Here is a 21,560-nt window from a genome sequence, read left to right as displayed (position 1 = left end):
GTTTGACAGTGGGTGAAACCGGTCCTTACCCTGTTCCAGTTTATGAGTCACATCGGGCCAGGTTTGTGGACGTCAGCACATGGACGTCCACCTTTCAGGATTTCTCTGACAGAGTTGTCACCCTCTTCAGAAGACCATAATGCCTTCAAGAAAAGTGGACAAGATGCAATTATTATACTCCTATTCCTTTGGCCCTCTACAGGGCCTGATTGATGGGATCCTTGGGTGATCGACTGCCTGCCTGGAAATACGACTGGAGAGGGAAGGTTTTCCCTTCTTAGGGGGTAGTGTTTCTGTTGTCACTGAATGAAGGTTTACTTGGTATCACCAGTATTACTGAGCACTGTGCCAGGACTTGGAAAGTCCTTTGGGACATGGTTGTGCACTGGTGACCAGGATGACGAAGCTTGGAGGGAGAGCTGGCCCTGTTACCCGGCACCTCCGGGAGCCTTGGTGGAGGTCATGCAGGGCACTGCAGCGCTAGCTGGGCACCGGGATTCGGTGTGAGGAGACAGAAATTCCTCCTCCCGAGATGCTTTCTCCTGTCCACACCTACTTCTTCTCTCACACTTAGGGCTTGGAGGTAGGTGAGGGCAACTCCACAGTTGCTTTAAAGACAAGCTTAGTGCTGTTAGCATCTTGGAGATGTTTTGTTCCTTTGTCTTTCCTCTTATTAGAAAGATTAAAAAATACTTGTCCATTTTATTTTGTAAGTAGATATATCTGTAAAGGACTCCATGGAATGATGATAGAATCAAATAATTTTCATGTAAAATAAACACTATATATTTGCATCATAAAAGAAGCTGTATGGAGATTATGGGATTTGATTTCCATTTCACTCTGCATTTTAAGCAACCAAGAATCAAGAAGTTGAAAATTTATACACAAACCTAAACTTGAATGAATACTGCAAATGACAAACTTATAGAACTGAAAATATACAGAATTGTTGGGTAGCTAAGAGCCTTCGGCTTATACATGACTTTTCATCCATGTTTTGATATTCATTTTAAGCCAGAAAGTAAAAATTAGAATTGTTTTCCTTGGCAAAAGAGCGAGTTTCACTTCACATGAGATCACTGTGATTATCAGAGAGGGCAGAACACCGGCCACTTCTTGGGCTAACAGCTCTCCGTGCCAGCACACCCGGCAGCCCGACCACAGACCTCTCCTCCATGCCCTGCTCCCGGGACCCACGTGTCTGGGAGCTCCTTGGGCCGAGGCTGCAGACGCACGGTCAGAGCTGCCGAGGCCGGGCCAGCTGCCTGCTGTCCTCTCCTGCGTCTCGCCAGCCCTAGAGCATTCTTTAGAATGCTCCTAATTTGACTGGCGTCATCCCTTCCCAGACATTTTCTCTCTGCACCATTATTTCTGTCAGCACCAAACAGTTGAAGGCATTGAGCAGGACACAGCTGCTGATAGCATGCCACTTGTCCTTCTGCAGCCCTGACCCTCTCCTTCAGGACACCGTGCCCTTGAATCATCCTACATTCTTCTTATTGCTGGTTTACTTGGCTGTTTTCCTGGACATGAAAAGCCTTTATGTCCTGAGGAATTGTAAAGCTGAGTAAAAGAAACGTGGTTTTGCAAGTTTCTGTTCTTCAATGTGCGTTGTGTTTTCCGGATTGGCGAGAACATCCTCCATCATTTTCTTTGAAGTCATCGTCCTCTTTTTCACGTCAATGGACCTGTTTTGTAATGAAAATCATCAGAATGGGAGGGGACTTTTTAAATATAATTCCTCTGACCAAATTTTATGCAATGCCAGGCATCCAGGGAAAATTTAGCAACACAGTGGAGTCACCTCTTATTCTAAGGGTAGCTTCTAAATTCAGCAAGTGAGGCCAAACAAAGTGGTCAGTCACAGTTACTGAAGAGTGTGTTTGTGTAAGGCCAGCACAGGGGGTTACCCGTCCATCAGCCAGCTAGACGGTCGGCAGGGTCGGGGAGGTGAGTGATGGGTGTGAGGTGAGGGTCCTGTTGTGGGTACCATGTTGTGAACACCCGGGCCATCATGAACTGGGGCGTCTGCTCCCATTATGGGGAGCACGGGGCAGGGGGCTGAGGAGAGGAGTGGGGTCTCTGACTCCGAGCTCGTGCTCCTTCCCATATCCATCCGCGGTGGCCTGGTGTGATCACCCAGACTTCATTCTGTTCATTTCAGGTGTGTGACGACGACTTTGACATGCGTGGCTACTCCTGCTGTCTTTTAAAGCTAGAGATGGTTGACTAAGAAAGATTGTGTGTATAAACGTATAAAAGTTGAGATTATAGCAGTTACTTATGGGGCTGTGTAGCAGAGGGAAAGAGCCCAGAGCTGCAAGCCAGGAGCCTTAAATTCTTGTCCGAACCGCCAAAATGCGAGTTATGGTCTAGCACAAATTATTTAAACTTCTAACCCTTTATTTCCTTCCTTGCAAAAATAACCGGATGGACTCGGGCAGTGGTTCCCAGCCTGGATGGGGAACACTTAAGAAATAAGATGCAGAAGCTTGCCTCTGGAATCCTGATTTTGTGGGACCTGGAGATTTCTATATTTGAACATCTTTGTGCCCCTTCCTCTGTCCTCTGGTGGACTCCCAGGCTCTTGGCATCCTGCCGTGTCCATGGTCTCTGACCAGGTGTTCTGACCGGACCGACAGGGCAGTGAGGGTCCGTGCTCCGGGGACGCTTGCCCAGCCAGAGGCAAGTCAGGCTCGGGGTGGTCGGAGCCTGCGACGGGCGCCTTCTCGGAACGGAGGCCTTTGTGTCTGTTATTTGCTCTTTCCGTCCGGCAGCACGTGGAGGCCCGGCCGATGGTGTCCCCTCCATGGAGCTCCCCTCCCTGGGGCAGCTCTGACACAGCCAGGAAGGGCTGTTGTCTCTCAGGCCTGAAATCCAGCCTGATTCAGAGTCACTGTGATCTGGGCTTGGGTCTCGGGGGTGGGGGGCGGGGGGGGGGGGAAGGTGAGCAGCTCCTCCCGTTTCATCGGAGCATCTGTTACAGACACGATGGAGGAGGGAGGCTTCCTTCCCCTTAGAAACATGGCAGTTCTGACAACACTGTTCTCAAGTCATTCAACGTGGGAACTTCATTAACTGTCAATTTAGGGTTAGAGTAGGAACCATGGGGAGAAACGTAATTATCAATAAATATTTAAAAGCGTTTCTCAAGCGACTCCCAGCATTTTCCATTAAGAATGTCCAAAAGCTCCGTGGTGAGGAAAGTTCTTTTTTTTTTTTTTTTTTAAACATCTTTATTGGGGTATAATTGCTTTACAATGGTGTGTTAGTTTCTGCTTTATAACAAAGTGAACCAGTCATACATAAACATATGTTCCCATATGTCTTCCCGCTTGCGTCTCCCTCCCTCCCACCCTCTCTATCCCACCCCTGCAGGCAGTCACAAAGCACCGAGCCGATCTCCCTGTGCCATGCGGCTGCTTCCCACTAGCTGTCTACCTTACTGTGTTTGGTAGTGTGTATATGCCCATGCCTCTCTCTCGCCCTGTCACAGCTCACCCTTCCCCTCCCCATAACCTCAAGTCCGTTCTCCAGGAGGTCCGCGTCTTTATTCCTGCTTTGGGCACACGAGGTCAAGGCCAATTTGAGGAGGGACTGGATGCCGTGGTACCTGCTTTAGGTGTAATCTGCAGGTTATTGGGATGGTGTTCTAATTACCCCACTTTGAAGTCTTGAGTTATAGGGTGTGCTTAATTCTTCTAAATAACTTTTATATTTATACATGTTTGGTTACGAGAACAGATGACGTTTCTGTCAGCAACTAATCAGTTTGATTTTTTAGTCAGCAAATCATGTGTGACACTTTCAGTGAAAATGGAACTTATTAACTAATTTCCTCTTTTAGTAAAAGGGGGGGAAATTAGCTCAAGGATTGGGAAAGCTCAAAAACAAGTCATAAGCAACCGTGGTTTACTTACAGTTTTAGGCCTGTCTGTTATCTCCCTTCATATGAATAAGGAAAATCCTGGGAATAAGGACAGCCTTGTGGCTTCTGTTTATTTAGTATCTTGTCGCACAAGGCACAGTTGGGGGTGAGGGGGGGAAGAGAGAGAAGTAGAAACCAAGAAATGAAATCGAGAGTGGGAGAGAGAACGCACGAGAATCAGAAGAGAGGAGGGGGTGGATTGCAGCATTTTCACTTAGATTAGGTGGGAGTAATCCATTTACATAAACCAAGCACCACTTTTGTCATTTAAAAAAAAAAAGCGGTTTTCATATAAAAGATCAGCTAAATTAGGAGTTTCAGAAAGTAAGAAAGTAGTCTTGGTTTTTTATATTATCTTTGAGAGAGAATTTGTATAAAAGTTAAGGTTTAGAAGACAAGTGCATCTGCTTTGATTTCTTTCTTAAAAATAATGAAAAAAATGACATAGGACCGTCTAGTGAAATAGTATTTGTACTGGATGCTTTTCGATGCTGTATTACCCTTCAGTTCCTCACGGCACGGTTATCAGTTATTGAAAGAAGTAGGTTTAATTCAATTTACTTCAGTTACGTGTAAACCAATTTCTCTGTGTGCCTGTGTCTCTACGACTCTTCTGCTCCTAAAGTTCTGTGCTTCTGTGTGATCTCTGTGGACCCCTCCCAGTTTCCCCTTCCATAAATCAAGGATGTCACTTTCCTCAGTTTTTGAAAGGTTAAAAACGGGTTACAAGGCAGGTTGGCATTTTATGAAGGCCTGTGCTATTCAGTAATGAAAAAAAGAGCCTAGTCTTGTGTTTTTAAATAGATGGTACAAATTCTTTACTTTAGAATGTTTGAAGGAGAGGTGTATGGGATCAAACGTGTATTTCTCCCTCTGTCCTTAATGTCATTACAGCCATATGTCACGTACCACCACGCACACTTCCTCCCAGCCTTGTATCCTCCTCATGGTGGCTCAGGCCAGTGCACGGCCAGGTCTACGGTGCTTTCATCTGGTCCCTTGGGCCAAATCGCCCCGTTTTCCAGCAAAGCCCTGGTCTCCCTGGTCCTGTGCCCGCACGTAGACAGGAGACCTTCCTGCCCAGGATCCTTGTGTAGTTTACCAGCTGCACACTGTGCCATTCGGTCTCTCATTTAAAACTCTACATGTGATAAGTGCATTTTATTATATTTTGCTAAGAAAATCTTTGCCAGCTACTCTGCTGTCTCCTTTTAAATATGGAGCAAAGCCCCCATGTGACATGTTTCACTTTTCACCGTGGCTGCTCAGAAGCTCTCTCGGGTCTGCTCTGTCCACGCTGCTGTCTCTTCTCACCCCAGGGCGCTCTGTGAGGTGGAACCAGTGTGATTACTGTTACGTCCACTGGTCTTTCCCAACTCTTCCTCCTTCTAAATGTTTTCCTGCCTTAGGTGGGTGGTTAGTTTACCCTCTTCTACTATTACTGCCCTTGTTATACTTTAAAGGTTTTTTAGATCAGCTGATATTTACATTTTTAGAATCCTTTTAAAACATTATTTTACTGCATTCCCATTTCAGAAAATTATTGTTCTATTTCATTTATATATCATGAAATCTGACAGCCTGAAACCTAGTACAGGCAACCATGGTGTTTGGTTACATTATTTTCTTCTTCTTTTTGAGGAACTCATTATTATAGCACAACAGGTGTTTATTGTCCCTAATTTCATCAGGAGATCGAGAATAGGTATGATTAACCTATAATTTCAGTTGTAATGATATGCTTATTATTTGCATCCTCCAACATCTGGGGTAATTATTTCATTAAATCTTTTTAGCAAACTATGATATAAATTTCCTGGGGGGTGGGGTGGGAAAAAACAAAACAAAACAGGATACTAGCCTAAAAGTTTCCAATCCAAAATAAAGATAGCGGAAGCTTAATTACTTGGAGTGAGAACATGTGCATATTTCGCCAGTTTGCTTTATTTTTAAATGTTTAGTCCTAGATTTAATCCTGTTGCTCTCCTTGCCCTTAATCTCAGCTGATGATCTCACTGCCTATTTGACTGAGAAAACAAAAGCTCTCGGTGGAGAAGCTGGTCCTCCTGTCCCCACGCGCTGCCTTCCTTCCCTGGAGGCCGGCCATGCTCGGGCCTCGCTGGCCGTGACTCAAGGACCTTTCCCCACAACTACACCCTCTCCTTCTACATTGTCAGGTTCCTTCTACGGAAACATTCCCATCATCACTCAAAGAGAAACAGTAAGGAAAACACCTTCTTGACCACAACCCACTTTCATATCACCTTTTCTACTAAAACTCCTCAAAAAAGTAGTTTATGCCATTGTTTCCCCCTTTCTTCTCTCCCTTCTCCCTTGAAGGTCAGTCTGGCTTGTTGGTGTCTGTCTACTGCAAGCCTCAGGCATCACAGCCTTCGTGCCTTGGCCCCGGGCGCATGGCTTCCCGGCCTCCTCCCTCCTCCTTCCTTTTAGTCTCTACCTGTTGTGTCGCCCAGAGCTCAGTCCTCAGGCCTCTCCTCCGCTCCACGGACACAAACTCACTGTGGCATCTCAGGGAAGGATGTGGTTGAAATAACTTTTCTCCACGTTGCTCCCCAGCTCTCAGTGTAGCTCGCATGAGGGAAATGCAGTTTTAACCTGCTCTGTATCCATCCAGCATCTCCCCTGCATGCAGGTGCCTAGGGTGGCATCCTGTGAGTCATGTTCATTCGGGGATCGGGCCACGTGGGTAGAAACTGGAGCTCAGAACATCGCAGATCACTGGCTCCCACCTCAAGGTTCCAGACATCCCTTAACTACCAGCAGTTAAGAATCTCTCTGATCCTGGTCACGGCTTTAATGCCAGGCACGGATGCCTCAACCACAGCGTAGAGCCAGCCTGTAGCCCTTCCTGAGCTCTGCGTAGAAGAAGTAAGCACTGCTCAAAGAACAGGCTGCAGTAAGTTCAGCCCTCAGTGACTCACCCCCCACTCGGTCCTTCAGACGTGCCCTGTCAAGCCCGGCGTCCGGCGGAGGCCTCACCGTGGCCCTCGCCACCTCGCCTCTTGCGCCCTTTCCATTGTCCACGCGGCTCTGGCCACGCTGGCCTTCCTGCTGTTGTCCCAGGACGGCTCGTGCCTTCACTGCACACAGGATCCTGTCCGAACATCAGGACCTCTTCCTTAATGACTCTGCCTTGAACCAGGGTCCCCACTGCCACCTGGTCACTTTCTCTTCCTCCCTCGCACCGTCACTGATGTTACACTGTTTCTTTTTTTTTTGCGGTACGCGGGCCTCTCACTGTTGTGGCCCCTCCCGTTGCAGAGCACAGGCTCCTGACGTGCAGGCTCAGTGGCCATGGCTCACGGGCCCAGCCGCTCCGCGGCATGTGGGATCTTCCCGGACCGGGGCACGAACCTGTGTCCCCTGCATCGGCAGGTGGACTCTCAACCACTGCGCCACCAGGGAAGCCCTACACTGTTTCTATTTGTAGTTTACTCTGTCTCTGGCACCAGAAGTTGAGCTCAAAGCGGGCAGGTCTTCTATTTAGTTCACCGTATCTCTAGCATCCGGGGTACACATAACAGGCACTTGGTATCTCTTTAAATGAATGAATAATCCTCAGTGGTTGTTTTTATTTTAAAATTAAGGAGAAATAATGTATCTTGCTTGTCTGTTATCAGTGACATTTGAATCTGTTTTCCTTTTCTGTATCCACTCTAGTGGCTATTACCACCGGGTGCTAATGTCATTTCTCCATAAAACGCTTGCTAAGTGACTGGGGTTGAACTGCATCCTTTCCAGCAGCGGGTAATGAGGGTTGAAATAAGGCTAAGAATGTTGCTGCTCGATCCTTACTTGCAGTGCTGGCCGGCATCAATCTGGGGCTCACTTATATGTTTAAGTGAATAGATCATCTTAATTTGCTTCAGTCAGTGTCAGTGTTGTCATGCTGCTCTGGGTCATCTCTGTACCAAATAACAGTTGGGAGAGGAAACTGCTTTTTGCTCAGAAGGAGGGAGATGATTTCAGCTCCTACCCCGTCCTGGCTGGGATGAGGACCCTTCTCATCCACATCGCTCCCAGTTGCCAATTCAGGCCATTTTGAAATAAGGACCGCTCCCTTTCTCATTTTCTAGAGATGAGAACAGCCTCTTGTATTTCTTGATTTTGCCTTTGACCCCTTACATCATCTTTACATCACAACAGGTCTACCACTCACATGCAACCCTAGCTTTTGTTTTAGAGCAATTCCTTGATTTCACAAAAGGAAAAACAAAATGCAATTGCTGTTTTATTGTAGGGCTTCTTCAGCCGCAAGTAACATAAAAATCTGTTCACAATACCTTCATCAAAGAGAGGGTTGTTTTTCCTACATGACAGACACTGATGTGCTAGGCCCACGCTGGCAGGTCCTGGGTCCAGGCTCCGTCATCCTTCATTCTCTGCCCTCTTCAACACGTTGCTTCTGTCCTTGTGCTTGTCACCTCATGAGCCCTTATATCTACGTTCCGTGAAGATTGAGGAAGGGGGAAACGGGCAAAGCAGCATCAGCATCACCTAAAAGTAGGCAAAAAAAGTATTTATGAACATCCAGCATTGCCCTCCCCTTAGACTGTACTGCTACTTCCAGGTGTGAAAGAGGCTGGGAAAGGCGGCCGTGTCAGCCAGGCATGGGCACGTTGCTGCCCTGAGCCGAGTCAGGGCTCCTTATCAAGGAGGGCTCGGGGAACGGGTGTTGGGTGGGCACCTGCAGCGTCCGCCCTGGCAGCTGTGGTAACAGAGGAACTCTGTGAGAATGGGGGTCCGTGAGGATGCTTTGTTGTGGTCTCGCGTTAGTACAAACAATGTTCGTTACTCAGATAATTTCCAGTTCACAGGGGTATTTTCCATTTCTTTTTTCCTTTGCAGCAACAGGTCTACCATCAGATTACTCCTGCCTGAGTAAAATTTTCGTAGAAGACTTGGAATAAATTAGGAGCTATTGATGCTGCTGGTTTTAGCGAGTAGCTCGCAGTAGTTAGCAGACTGAAGATTGATTTTTGACAATCTAAGCTCTGAAATGAGAATAATATGTGATTATCTCACAGCACTGTGGTCAGGCTGTACCAAAACAGCGCTTAGAGGTGGTCACTGTTGCTGTCTTTGTAGTTATTTATTCGTTCACAAACCATACTCTTATTCAGCGTCTCCTGCGTGCCGTCCCTACTGCGGCAGGTGGGGTGCAGCGGTTAACAAGCTAGATGAGGCGGATGTCCTTCTGCCCCGGACTCACCTGCCAGGCGATGAGCAGATAGACTAGGGAGGGCATTTCAGGCAAAGTGGTAAAAAGAAGGCAAGAAAGGGTGATATGGTCAGCGATGCTCTCTAAGGAAGGGATTTTGAGCTGAGAACATTTTTTCTTGAGACCTAATTCTCCAAATAGCCAAGTTACAAGTAAGATATTCTTGGCAAAAATGCAGTTATTTTCTGGGGAAAAGCATTAATTTTATCATAGGTTCCCTTTTTTCCTAGAGGCAATAACATGAACTATTACAGAATTTACCGGTTTCTTTTCACCAACAGACGGTTCTCTGTCTAATTCACCATCGAGTCAACCCATTAAACTTCATCATACAAAATTACCAAGAAAACTGTTAGGTTCTGTGCATTTTCATTGCATGTTCTCCTTGACTTCTTCCTTGTATGTCCTTGCTGTGGTTCTTAATGAAATAACTCTTCTCCGATAGTCGGGGTCACGCCTCTCCTTGCAGATCCTACAAGGAGAGAATTACGACACCCATCAGGGATCTGGAGATAAATATGCATTGATAAATATTTGATGAAATTGATAAAATATCACTTCAGGCCTTGATTGAATCAAGTGCATTAAAATAGTCCTGAAATACTCAGTAGCCTTCATTGGGAGGCTGCTGAAACGTTGTCTGCACAGAGCTGCATCTGGGCTGGCAGGTGGGCACTGGCTTGTTGGCCTGTCTGTGGGTTTAGGTTCTAGGCCTTTGTGCTGGTGGCCTTGGGAGTGTGTTGTGAGGCACGGTTTGGAGAAAAGTCTCTTTATACCCTGTGTTTCTTTCTTTTCTCATAGATTTTTTTTTTTTTTTTTTACTGTTTGACACAATACTTCTTAATTAGGGGCTTGTTTACAAGTTTTAAACATTCATTTGTTTAATAATTGTTTTCTTTTTCCAAGCTCTTTCTGAAAGCTACCTTGGGGTAGGGCAGCTCTTATTTCTGCTTATCCCTCAAGGTGTTTCACAGAGTTGTGAGGGTGTAATAAGTGTCTAAGGCATACTTTCCTATTGTTCAGTAAATTTAACAAAAATCTATTTGAGGTGCAAATATTTGTTCTAACAGCATCATACACTGGGACCCAGCCTTGGTCAGTACTTTTCTGCAACAGAATCGTACTGTAATGCCAATTTCTGGTTTCTATGTCAGCCTCTCTTCTAGACTCTGAGCATCTTGAGGGAAGAGGTATGGAAGGCTCATCGAGTCATTCAGTGAGCATGTCCTGAGCAGTGACTATGTGACATACTAGGCAGTGCCGACACAATGGTGCAGTACCCCCAGGCTCGCAGCTCACGATTCTAATATGAGAGAGAAAGAGAGACACTAAACAAATACATCATTTAATTTGTAGTAGAGGTAAGTGCTATTAAAAAAGGGAACCTAACCTACTCTTGGAAGTTAGCCTGAGGAAGTGAAATGTAAGCTGTGACCTGAAAGATGAGTAGGAGTTTTCCAGGCTGAGAGGTAGGAAGGTCATTCCAGCATGCGAGTGCTCTCAGCTGTGAAAGAACCTGGTGGGTTCAAGGGACAGGAAAAGGCCAGTATAGATGCAGAATATTGAGTAAGGGGAAAGATCAAGTAAGACGCATCTAGAGAAGTAGATAGGAGTTGGGATCAGGTAGGCCAGGCTAAGGATTTGGGACTTAATCCCAAGAGCCATGAGAAGCCATTGAAGGAAGCTAAGAGGGAAGTGATGCAGTGAGATTTGTGTTTTGAAGATGTCACTCTGGTTGCAAGATGGGGACTTGGACTGAATGAAGGATGGTGCTGAGGTCGTTCAAGGGGGAGGCAATGATGGCTTGGGTCAGGGCACCCAGTAGTGATGGGAATAAGTTGGCAGGTGGAAATACCTAAGAGATTGAGAATTGGCCGGAAGTTGGGCGGAGTGAAATGAGGGCAGGAAAGATGTCAAGGATTAATGCAGTTTATTAAGACGAATGGCTCTAGAGGAAAAGAAGTTTGGGGACCAGGCGGTGACTTCAGTTTTGAACATGTTGAATTTGAAACACCTTTAAGAGATTCCCAACAGAGATGTTGGGTGAAGAATTGGATGCATTGGTCTAGAACGTACAGAGCGTCTGGGCTGTAGCCTCTGAGCATCTATAGCATGCATTTGGTGAACGAAGAAATGGATGGCCCAGGAACAAACCTTGGGGTTCTCTGACATTTTAAATTTCACCAGAGGATGAAAAGCTGGCAAAGAAGAGAATGCCCACATGCTGATGGCGAGAGTGTGATGTCACCAGAGCCAGTGGACAGTAACAGTTCAAGAAGGCGGTAGCCAGCTGTGGTCAGCCTAGCGCCAAGGCACTGAGTGTGGTGTGCTCTCTCAGCAGTGCGTGTTGGGCCTAATGCAGAGAGGTCACGGGTGACGTCAGAAGACAGGCTGATGTGGTTCAAGAAACGGGATGTGAGCAAGTAGAGAGAACCTCCTGAGAAGTCTGGCTGTGAACAGGAGAAGAGGGAACAGCAGCTAAAGGGGATGTGGCTCCACGGGGGAAACTGGAGTGTGTTTAAGTGTTGGTAGAAAGGGTTCAGTAGTCAAGGGGCAATTAGATTACTTGACAGCCCAAAGCTCCTGAGGAGTGGGAGGAAGATGAGATCCTAAGCTAAACGCTGAGGGTTCGCTCGGGGGAGGGCAGACTGCTCCCTGCACTGTGATGGGAGGGAAGGGGGGTAGGAAGGCCCACGGGTGAGCAGGCTCCTGTTTTCTCCGTGAAGCAGCAGGCGAGCCAACGACTGAGTCCCGGAGCAGGGAGGTCAGTGGAGGTTTGGGAGAGCCTAGAGGGCTCAGGTGACACTGAAGACAGACGTTGTGATCACAGCTAATCCACACTGCTGTGTAATTTTTCCCAGGGAGAGTTAGTTGTGAAGAACACAGAGCAGCAGGATTACACAGCTGATTCATGGCTGGCTTTTTTTTTCCACAACCAGATGTGATAAAAGGTCAGAGAGGCAAGAGAGTTTATGTCACGTGCAACAGAAGGTCGAATACTGGTGGATAGACTCAGACAAGGGAAGGGAGTCGTGATGTGAGGGGACTGATGGTGGGAAGGAAGGGAGATCAGTGGCCTGGAGGTCCCCGTGATGCTGGAAAGAGCCTCAGCAGCGGGGTTACCGGAGTAAAAGCAGCCTGACTACGAGATGATCTGGGAAGCGGTGCCGTGCTGGGTGGCGACGAGATCTGGAGGGTTTTCTCTGCATGTGCGGCCCAGCCGGGTTTGGGGACGTGGCCCCTGAGGATGAGCCGGTTAATGATCTGTGAGGGCAGCAGATGGGGTAGGACAACCGGGAGGGCGACGGTGGAGCAGGGACGGAGCGGCACCCAGGGAGCCGGGCCGAGGTCTTGCTGAGCGGTGGGGGCTAGGGGCTGGGGGGTGGGCCACGAGAGGCCAGCGGTGTTGGGGCCTGTTGCATCGGGAGTCTTCGAGGAGCAGGGAGGAAGCACAGTCGAGGAGGGGTGCCGGGAAAAGAGGGCACTATCCTCTCTGCCAGTCCCGGGGCACGTGGAGTGTGAGAAAACGCACGTCTCCTCCTGAAGAAGCTGCAGGGTGCAATGTCTTCACCCCACAGGCAAGTTAAATCAGAGCTGGGAGTCGGAGAAAGTATTGAGACGAGGACAAGGACCCAGGAGCTTGAACAGGAGACGGAAATCTGAGAGCTGGGGAAGGAGGGGGAAGGTGTGGGATCTTCATCAAACGAGGCCCAGAGCAGCATGACAGGAGGGGGTAGCACATTCCAGGAGCCAGAGTGAGAGAGAGAGAGAGAGACAGAGAGAGAGAGAGAGAGAGAGAGAGAGAGAGAGTGTGTGTGTGTGTGTGTGTGTGTGTGTGTGTGTGTGTGTGTAGGGGGGAGGGGAGGAGAGGGAAGGGGAAACCAGACTGAGAAAAATCACAGAACAGAGCAAGGGGGTTTCAATCCTGATACTCTTTACATTGCCTCTTGGGCTTGACGGAATTCATCTCTGGCCTGGATTCATTATGTATTGTTTAGTATAGTGTATGTAGTATACTATAATATTGCATATATATTGATAGTAAAGTATAGAATAGTATAGTATATATAGTATAATATAGTATATATTGTACGGTGTAGCATATAAAGTGTAGTGTATATAGTTTAGGATAGTGTATTACAGTATAGTGCAGTATAGTAGAGTATGCTATATATATACAGTATGGTACAGTACAGTATGATATGGTCTGTATAGAATAGTATCATATAGTGTATGTAGCACAGCACAGCCCAGTACAGAATGGTCAGGCAGTTGGCTCTTCAGCCGCTGGGACACACTTGAGTGGCACAGGGAGGGCCATGTCACTGTCTTCTCTGCGCCCCACTTGCTGGTTCAGTTTCTGTCCACCCTTTGGGGGAGCCTTGCTGTGGCTGAGTGGGAGTTTCATGGGGAGCCACAAACCAGACCTCACCCACTCACCTGCTCAGCTCATGGCTGTGTTGCCTTTGCCAGTGTTATTCTGTTGAAGACATGTCATGTTCTTCTGGGGTTTTTTTTTTACTTAAATTTCTTCAATGCCTATTCATTTTGCTCAGCCTCTGATGTTAGTTGCTGTTTATATTATCCATTACAGCACTGATATTTTCTGCTAAATCATTTTATAAAACATCACAAGTACCCAATAAGTGTTTCCGGTGACGGTTTGTTTTTAATTTGAAAAGTCTTGATGAATATCATTTGCATATTTTAGTCTTTCCAGTTCTTCTTTGCTGAGGGTGTTTTCAAGGTATGTTCTTTTACTTCCTGAAGGGGCAAATGATGTGAAAATCCTTCCAGGTCAAGCTGTTTGTCCCACTCCAGGGTGCCGAGGGATAGGCCATATCCGTGGTCCACGGTATTCAGGACATCACAGGTAAAATTTTTTCTTATTTAAATTATTTCAGGGATACACTGAGACATGATGCAGATTAGCAGCTGTAGGAAGCATCGTAATGACCCTCTGGGAGCCAGACACCTCCCCGTCATACTCCCCCATCGCTGTCCCGAGGCCCCTCTTCAACATTTCCCGTGTTTGCCCAGCCCGCCTTCCTCCGGGCCTTTTGGCCTCCTGAGGCCCGGCCCAGACCACCAGGCTTCCCAGGGCCTCTGCCCTCTGACACTTGTCTCAGCCGGTGCACACATGCCCCACCCTTCGTCCCTCATGCTCCTGAATCCTCCCCACACAGCTGCCCGTCTCGCCACCTTCTTAAGAAATTCCAGAACCTCCTGCCGCTTCGCCCCTGGCTCTCACCTTGCCTCTGTTTCTTTTTCTCTATCTTTTATTTATTTGGGGAGGAGATAATTCTGTTATAGGATAAAAAATAGCGTGAAGTTATGTTGCAGAATATGCCTGTGTTTTAAATATGTGATAATAGTATGGGGAGGATAGTGCTCATAATGAAAAATAAGTACAAATAAGTGTTGAAGTCCTCGCTGCTTTTTCTGTCACCATCAAGTGGTAAAGTAACGTATAGATAAATTATTCATATTGGTGATCTAGTTACAGAATATGTAAATTAAAGCTGAACAGAATTGACAGCAGATTTGTCCAAATACACAAACAGATAAAACAAACACATAGCTAACTATGAAGAGAAAAGGATAAATCATATATGTGAAACAAGGAAATGTTTGTTTGGATAAAAGAGATCCACAGAGAAGTCGTCGCTGTGTCAGGTGCTTGCAGGTCTGGAAACCAGTGCTTCAAACAGCTCTAAATGAATCAAAGCAAGTGTTACTATAAGAAGTAATGCTGATGTACATAAATATGTTATATGTGTAAATATAATACACTTAATTGAAAGAGTTCTAAGTCTTTTGTCACAGATATTTAAAAATCAAATACCTACTCTTGCACGTGTTTGAAAAAGTGACACAAATTGGTTAGTGTATTACATAAGCTTCTTTGCATTCAAAATCAGACCCTCGTGAATCTCCATTTGACTTGGCCTCCTGGATGCCCATGTTTTTCCACACAACACTTGTATCGTTAAGAACCTTGGTGGTGCAGCATTTCTTGAGTTCTCCGCTCAAAAAGGGGGCTTCCAAGGTGTTGGTAATATTGTTTCTTGATCTGGTGCTGATAACCAGGGATGTATTCAACTTGTGAAAATTCATTGAGCTTAAGTACACTAATAATACTTGTACTTTTCTTTATGAATATATTATACATCAATAAGTTGAAAATTAAAAAAAACCACTAACACTTAAAAGATTATAATATAGCAACCATAAAAAAGAAAGAAATTGAAGACATGTAGACACCTTGGTTACTTGGACAAGTGCAGGACTCGCAGGTTATAAGAGAGGCCCTGGTGGTGAAGCTGGAGTTCTGTACGAGGGAAGGGAGGAAGAGAGAAAAGGACACGGGGGAGCAGGTGGGGGAAAGAGCCATCCCATCATCGGGTCGGGGTCTGTGTGAGGTGAGGACCCTGTCGATAGAACCACTTTACAGACATTACTAGGGGTGTGTGGCTGTGAATAATCTTCTTCAGGCTTTTCTTGTGTGTTTATGTTAGTTTTTAAAAACCTAGAGTTGCAAAGTCCAACATGGTAGTTCTAGTCATATGGGTCTGTTTACATGGAAATTAATTACAATAAAAGATAATGAAAATTTCAGTTTCTCAGTCGCAGTAGCCACATCTCAGTTGCTCAGGAGCCGCCTGTGGCTCGTGGCTGCCGCATTGGACAGCCCAAAAAGTTCCTCTGGACAGCCCTGAGAGAGCGTACCAGGTTCTGCCTCCTCACGGTGGATTTCTGAGTGCCAGGTACTTCTGGATGGATAACTGGACATCCTAGTGCCTCCTTCAAAGCTTGAATCATTATCCTCAGAGTGAGCCGGCCAGTACGTGGTGGTTGGTCTGTCCCTTATTGTCCTCTGCAGTTGCCCACCTGTGGCACCAGGACTGGGGTCACAGACATCACCCGGGCCGCTCCTGGGACCGCCGAGGAGCTCACTCACCCCAGCTGACTTGCCCCCCTCCCCCCCGACCGTGATTCTTATGTGTAGGTTATTCACCTTCCCCTACTTGGATTCTGAAAACATGGACCAGATCACAGTGGGCACACTCCACTGTGTTTCAGCAGCTTCCCTGAACTTTGTCATCCAGTATGGCCCAAGTGGGTCTGATTGCTGTTCTTAGTTATAGTATCTAATTATGAATAATGTGAGAATATCTGACGTGATTCTCTCCAGCAAGTAGCCTTTACCGGGTTGGCATCAGAACTTTGGAAGAAACCAGAAAAATGTAAAAATAAAGAAGTGTTTGTTAAAAAAGGCATTCTATGAAGCTTAGAAAAAAATGAGATAACTGAACACGTGATAGAAGAATGGGACTTTAAAAAAAATTTTTTACTTTTTTAGTTAACATATAGTTGGTATGCAATATTATATATTGCAGGTGTACAACATAGTGATTCCCAATTTTAAAGATTATATTCCATTTATAGTTATTGTAAATATTAGCTATATTCCCTGTGTTGTGCAGTTTATCCTTGTAGCTTATTTATTTTATGCGTAGTTTGTACATCTTAATCCCCTAACACTATCTTGCCCCTCCCCACTTCCTTCTGCCCAGTGGTAACCACTAGTTCTCTATATCTGTGAGTCTGTTTTCTTTTTTGTTATATTCACTAGTTTTAATTTTTAGATTCCACATATAAGTGATATCATACAACATTTGTCTTTCTCTGACTTACTTCATTTAGCATAATGCCCTCCAAGTCCATCCATGTTGCTGCAAATGGCAAAATTTCATTATATATATTCCATGTAATTATATATACAATTATATATGTATATATTCCAATGTGTGTGTGTATATATATATATGTACCACATCTTCTTTATCCATTCATCTGTTGATGGACACTTAGGTTGTTTCCATGTCTTGGCTATTGTGAATAGTGCTGATATGAACATTGGGGTGCACATATCTTTTTTTCTTTTTTTAAAACATCTTTATTGGATTATAATTGCTTTACAATGGTGTGTTAGTTTCTGCTTTGTAACAAAGTGAATCAGTTATACATATACATATGTCCCCATACCTCTTCCCTCTTGAGTCTCCCTCCCTCCCACCCGCTCTATCCCACCCCTCTAGGTGGTCACAAAGCACCAAGCTGATCTCCCTGTGCTATGTGGCTGCTTCCCACTCGCTATCTACCTTACATTTGGTAGTGTATATATGTACATGCCACTCTCTCACTTTGTCCCAGCTTACCCTTCCCTCTCCCCATATCCTCAAGTCCATTCTCTAGTAGGTCTGTGTCTTTATTCCCGTCTTGCCCCTAGGTTCTTCATGACCATTTTTTTTTTTTTTAGATTCCATATATATGTATTAGCATATGGTATTTGTTTTTCTCTTTCTGACTTACTTCGCTCTGTATGACAGACTCTAGGTCCATCCACCTCACTGCAAATAACTCAATTGTGTTTCTTTTTATGGCTGAGTAATATTCCATTGTATATATGTGCCACATCTTCTTTATCCATTCATCTGTTGATGGACACTTAGGTTGCTTCCATGTCCTGGCTATGGTAAATAGAGCTGCAATGAACATTTTGGTACATGACTCTTTTTGAATTATGGTTTTCTCAGGGTATATGCCCAGTAGGGGGATTGCTGGGTCGTATGGTAGTTCTATTTTTAGTTTTTTAAGGAACCTCCATACTGTTCTCCATAATGGCTGTATCAGTTTGCATTCCCACCAACAGTGCAAGAGGGTTCCCTTTTCTCCACACCCTCTCCAGCATTTATTGTTTGTAGATTTTTTGATGATGGCCATTCTGACTGGTGTGAGATGCACATATCTTTTTGAATTAGTGTTTTCATTTTGGGGGCATAGATACCCAGGAGTGGAATTGCTGGGTCATATGGTAGCTCTATTTTTAGTTTTTGAGGAACCTCCATACTGTTCTCCACAGTGGCTGCACCAGTTTACATTCCCACCAGCAGTGAATGAGGGTTCCCTTTTCCCCACGTCCTCGCCAGAATTTGTTATTTGTGGTTTTTTGTTGAAGGATGGAACATTTTTAGGGAACTATGAGGCAGGATATGTTTTGTATCCAGACCTCACATCCACGGGGCAGCCCCTGGTGATGGCGGGTGACTGGGCTGCAGCTCTTCTGCTGGCCTAGACCTTGTTATGCTGGAGCAGGGCTCCTGTAAGAAAAAGGAACATCTTCAAAATGGAATCACCTTAGTGATTCCATTGTCTCAGAAAAGAAAAATAAAAAGTGATGAGCACCTGTACTTGGCTTCTCTCTAGAATGGAAAAAGACAAAAATTAGAGAACTGAGTTTTCCTTGGACTTACATTTTTATATAGAATTTATAAAGCGTTTAGACCATCAGGTAAATAAATTCTGACTTACCTGTGAAAAGCTTTTCTTACATTGAACATTATGTTGTGCTCAAGGAAGGGGGAGGAACTTCTTGTTGGAGGAGTGGTGACCGCAAGGCAGTGTAGGAGGGTGGGGTCGCGAGTGATGGAAGGTCGGTTCCTGCAGGTACCGGGCGTTTCTGTCTCCTGCTTTAATCACTTTCAGTGACGGTCTGTCTTTGGCAATTTTAGCTCTGAGGTGCTCGTTACTCATTGACTGATTCCATTTTCAGTTAATACACTGATTTCTTTTTAACAGCTAAATTTGTTTTGTTTTATAAATTTATTTATTTTAGGCTGTGTTGGGTCTTGGTTGCTGCATGCAGGCCCTCTCTGGTTGCGGCGAGCGGGTTTCACTCTTCATTGTGGTGTGTGGGCTTCTCATTGCGGTGGCTTCTCTTGTTGCGGAGCACAGGCTCCAGGCACGCAGGCTTCAGTAGTTGTGGTGTGCAGACTCAGTAGTTGCGGCTCATGGGCTCAGTTACTCCGCAGCATGTGGGATCTTCCCAGACCAGGGCTCAAACCCATGTCCCCTGCATTGGCAGACGGATTCCCAACCACTGCACCACCAGGGAAGCCCAAATCTGTTTTTAATTCACTCTAGGTCATGACATTCTGAATGTCATTTCCTAGGTTAGTCAGTTTACTTATGTGACTCTGTGTATAACTTAAGAATTTGTTTAAATCCTCTTGTAATTAACTGGGTAAAAAAATTTTTATGTCATTCATAATCTGTGGGTTTTGTTTTCATGTTGTTGTAGTCTAAATCTTACATAGCTGTAAAAGATGAAGAATATTATTCTTTAGTGCATGTCGTGGTGGTATCTGTTGAGCATGTCTCACACACACACACACACACACGCACACACAGACGCACACACATTCTTACACGTGCTAGAAATTTGCTGTAACACGCCCGAAGTTATTATTATACATTTTGCTTCTTATATGTCAGATCAAGAGATGAGAATTTTAAAGTGTTGCTGCATTCTCCCAGAATCCTAGATGTATTATTATAATCATGTCTAGCTTGAGTTTCCTGAAGAATTTAAATTAAACATTCTAAAATGAAAGTTTTTATTTAACTTGTCTCAGATGCGTACCTTTACCAAAGAGTCAGCATGCTATAAGATGCTTTTTACAGTCTCTAGTCCAGAAGATTTTTAAGCACATATTTTTGTGTCTTAAAAAAATGAAGAAAAAGTAAAACAAGAAGCCCCCCTGCAGTTTCATACAAAACAACTCAGTTGACTTGTGCTCCCAAAAAGCCTTCGGGAAGCTGCTTTTAGGAAGGTGGCTGTTTCAGCTGCTTTTCCATGAAACTCTCCCAAGCAGTGATGTGCCTGCAAGGAGTGAATGTTGTTTCCACACTTCATGTCAGAATTTCTCACTCAGATGTTGAAGGCTTGGTGTTTTGAAAGGAAGTAAATAATATTCTTAAAATAAGTTGTCAGCATCTTGTTTTGTACAGCTGACAAGAACGGTGACATGAGGATGTCGCTGAAGACGTTTGAAGAGAACATACCACTTTCAGAGATCAGGCAGACCCCTTGGTATCCTTTTTAGATGAATTTCAGACAGGTTTACTTTCGTTTTCATGTAAATAGTCAAGGGGTTAAAAATAATATTCAAAGCTGTTTAGAGTTCAGTAGAAGCTGCATAGACCATGATTTGAAAGAAATTGCATCAGTTCTTCTCTGTATGAAAATAAGACTTCTGGCACAAAATTATCACACAATTTACATTTTATTTGAATGAATTTACATAGTGAATAAAAAGAAGTAGGTGTATTTGTTTACATAGAAATATTTAAAGATGACAATACTGGGACTACAAGATGTAAACCTACTTAAGCCAGGGTCCAGGACTAGGTATGTTGTTTTTTCTAAATGAGCAGAACATAGACTCCGGAAGACTTGATCTAACTGTGTGCCATAAAACATACAAGGGTAATTTACTTAGGAAGTAATGATTATTCTTCACACAGAGAGCCAGGTACCGTCAGAATGTAAGGACCCCCGCCCCGGTGCTCCGGGTGGGATGCAGGACCCGAATCGCCAGTGTCACGCCGTAAAGAGCACAAATGGAAAGGAGCACCTGCTGCTCAGGAGTGAGGAGTCAGATAGATCTAAGGCGTTTGGGTGCTCTTCATGGAACCTTCTAGCACAACTCAGCCTCTGTTTGTGGTTTGCCTGGAACTATTTTGCCAACTCAAGAATTATGATGGAAATTATTTCAGGTTGTTTTCTTCTCTTCACATCTGTTCTCCTACAGATGTGTGTGTGGTGTATGTGGCGTGTGTCAGTCACTGTGTTAACGTCTGAGGTTTTAGACCGGCCTGAGTTGGACTTGCAGACCTGCCATTTACTATAACTAGGGGGCAAATGGCCACACTATGCTTAGCCTCAGTTTCCTCATCTGTAATTGGGAGGTCTTTGCAATAGAAAAGGTTAAATTCCATAATGAGACTAAGACACATGTAAGTCTTAATGCACTTTATGATACAGTATCATGTTACTGAAAGCATAACTGCAGGAAATATACTGAGAAACACAATAACATTAGGAGATTTTAACTCATCCATTTGAGACTATGATAGATTAAGTAGGGAAAACAAATACAGATATATAGAATCTGAATAACATGATTTTAAAAAGACGAAGACTGACCGGAAGCTATATGTCCAACTGAAAAAAAAAAAAAACCTACTTAAGAGCACTTTTCAAAACTCAACTATTAGGCCACAGACAACTTATAAATTCTGAAAACCAAAACAATTCAGACCCATTCTCTGATCAAGTGCAATAAAACAAGAAGTTGTTGGGGGGAAAGCCAATCACCTAGAAGACATGCCGAAACATTCACTAATACAGCTTAAGCAACCAGAGGGTCAGAGGAGACCCAAACCCAAATCTTAGAAAATCCAGATGGAGTCTAATGAGGACACGAAAGAGATAAACGTTTGGGACGTCACTGTGTGTGTGTTCACAGGTAAATGTAAGCC

General features: G+C 44.9%; 1 protein-coding gene across 1 annotated transcript in view; it reads left to right on the top strand.

Annotated features, from left to right (window-relative positions):
- Positions 1 to 21,560, top strand: part of L3MBTL4 (L3MBTL histone methyl-lysine binding protein 4) — a 352,526-nt gene that overhangs the window by 193,567 nt on the left and 137,399 nt on the right. Inside the window, exon 14 of the mRNA XM_033439375.2 lies at positions 13,944 to 14,046. Coding sequence (XP_033295266.1) covers positions 13,944 to 14,046 — 103 coding nt within the window. The remainder of the gene's footprint in view (positions 1 to 13,943; positions 14,047 to 21,560) is intronic.

The sequence above is a fragment of the Orcinus orca genome, chromosome 15 (assembly GCF_937001465.1).
Source record: "Orcinus orca chromosome 15, mOrcOrc1.1, whole genome shotgun sequence".
NCBI lineage: Eukaryota > Metazoa > Chordata > Mammalia > Artiodactyla > Delphinidae > Orcinus > Orcinus orca.
The sequence above is the reverse complement of the archived record's forward strand: the minus strand, read 5'-3'. Positions and strand labels throughout refer to the sequence as shown.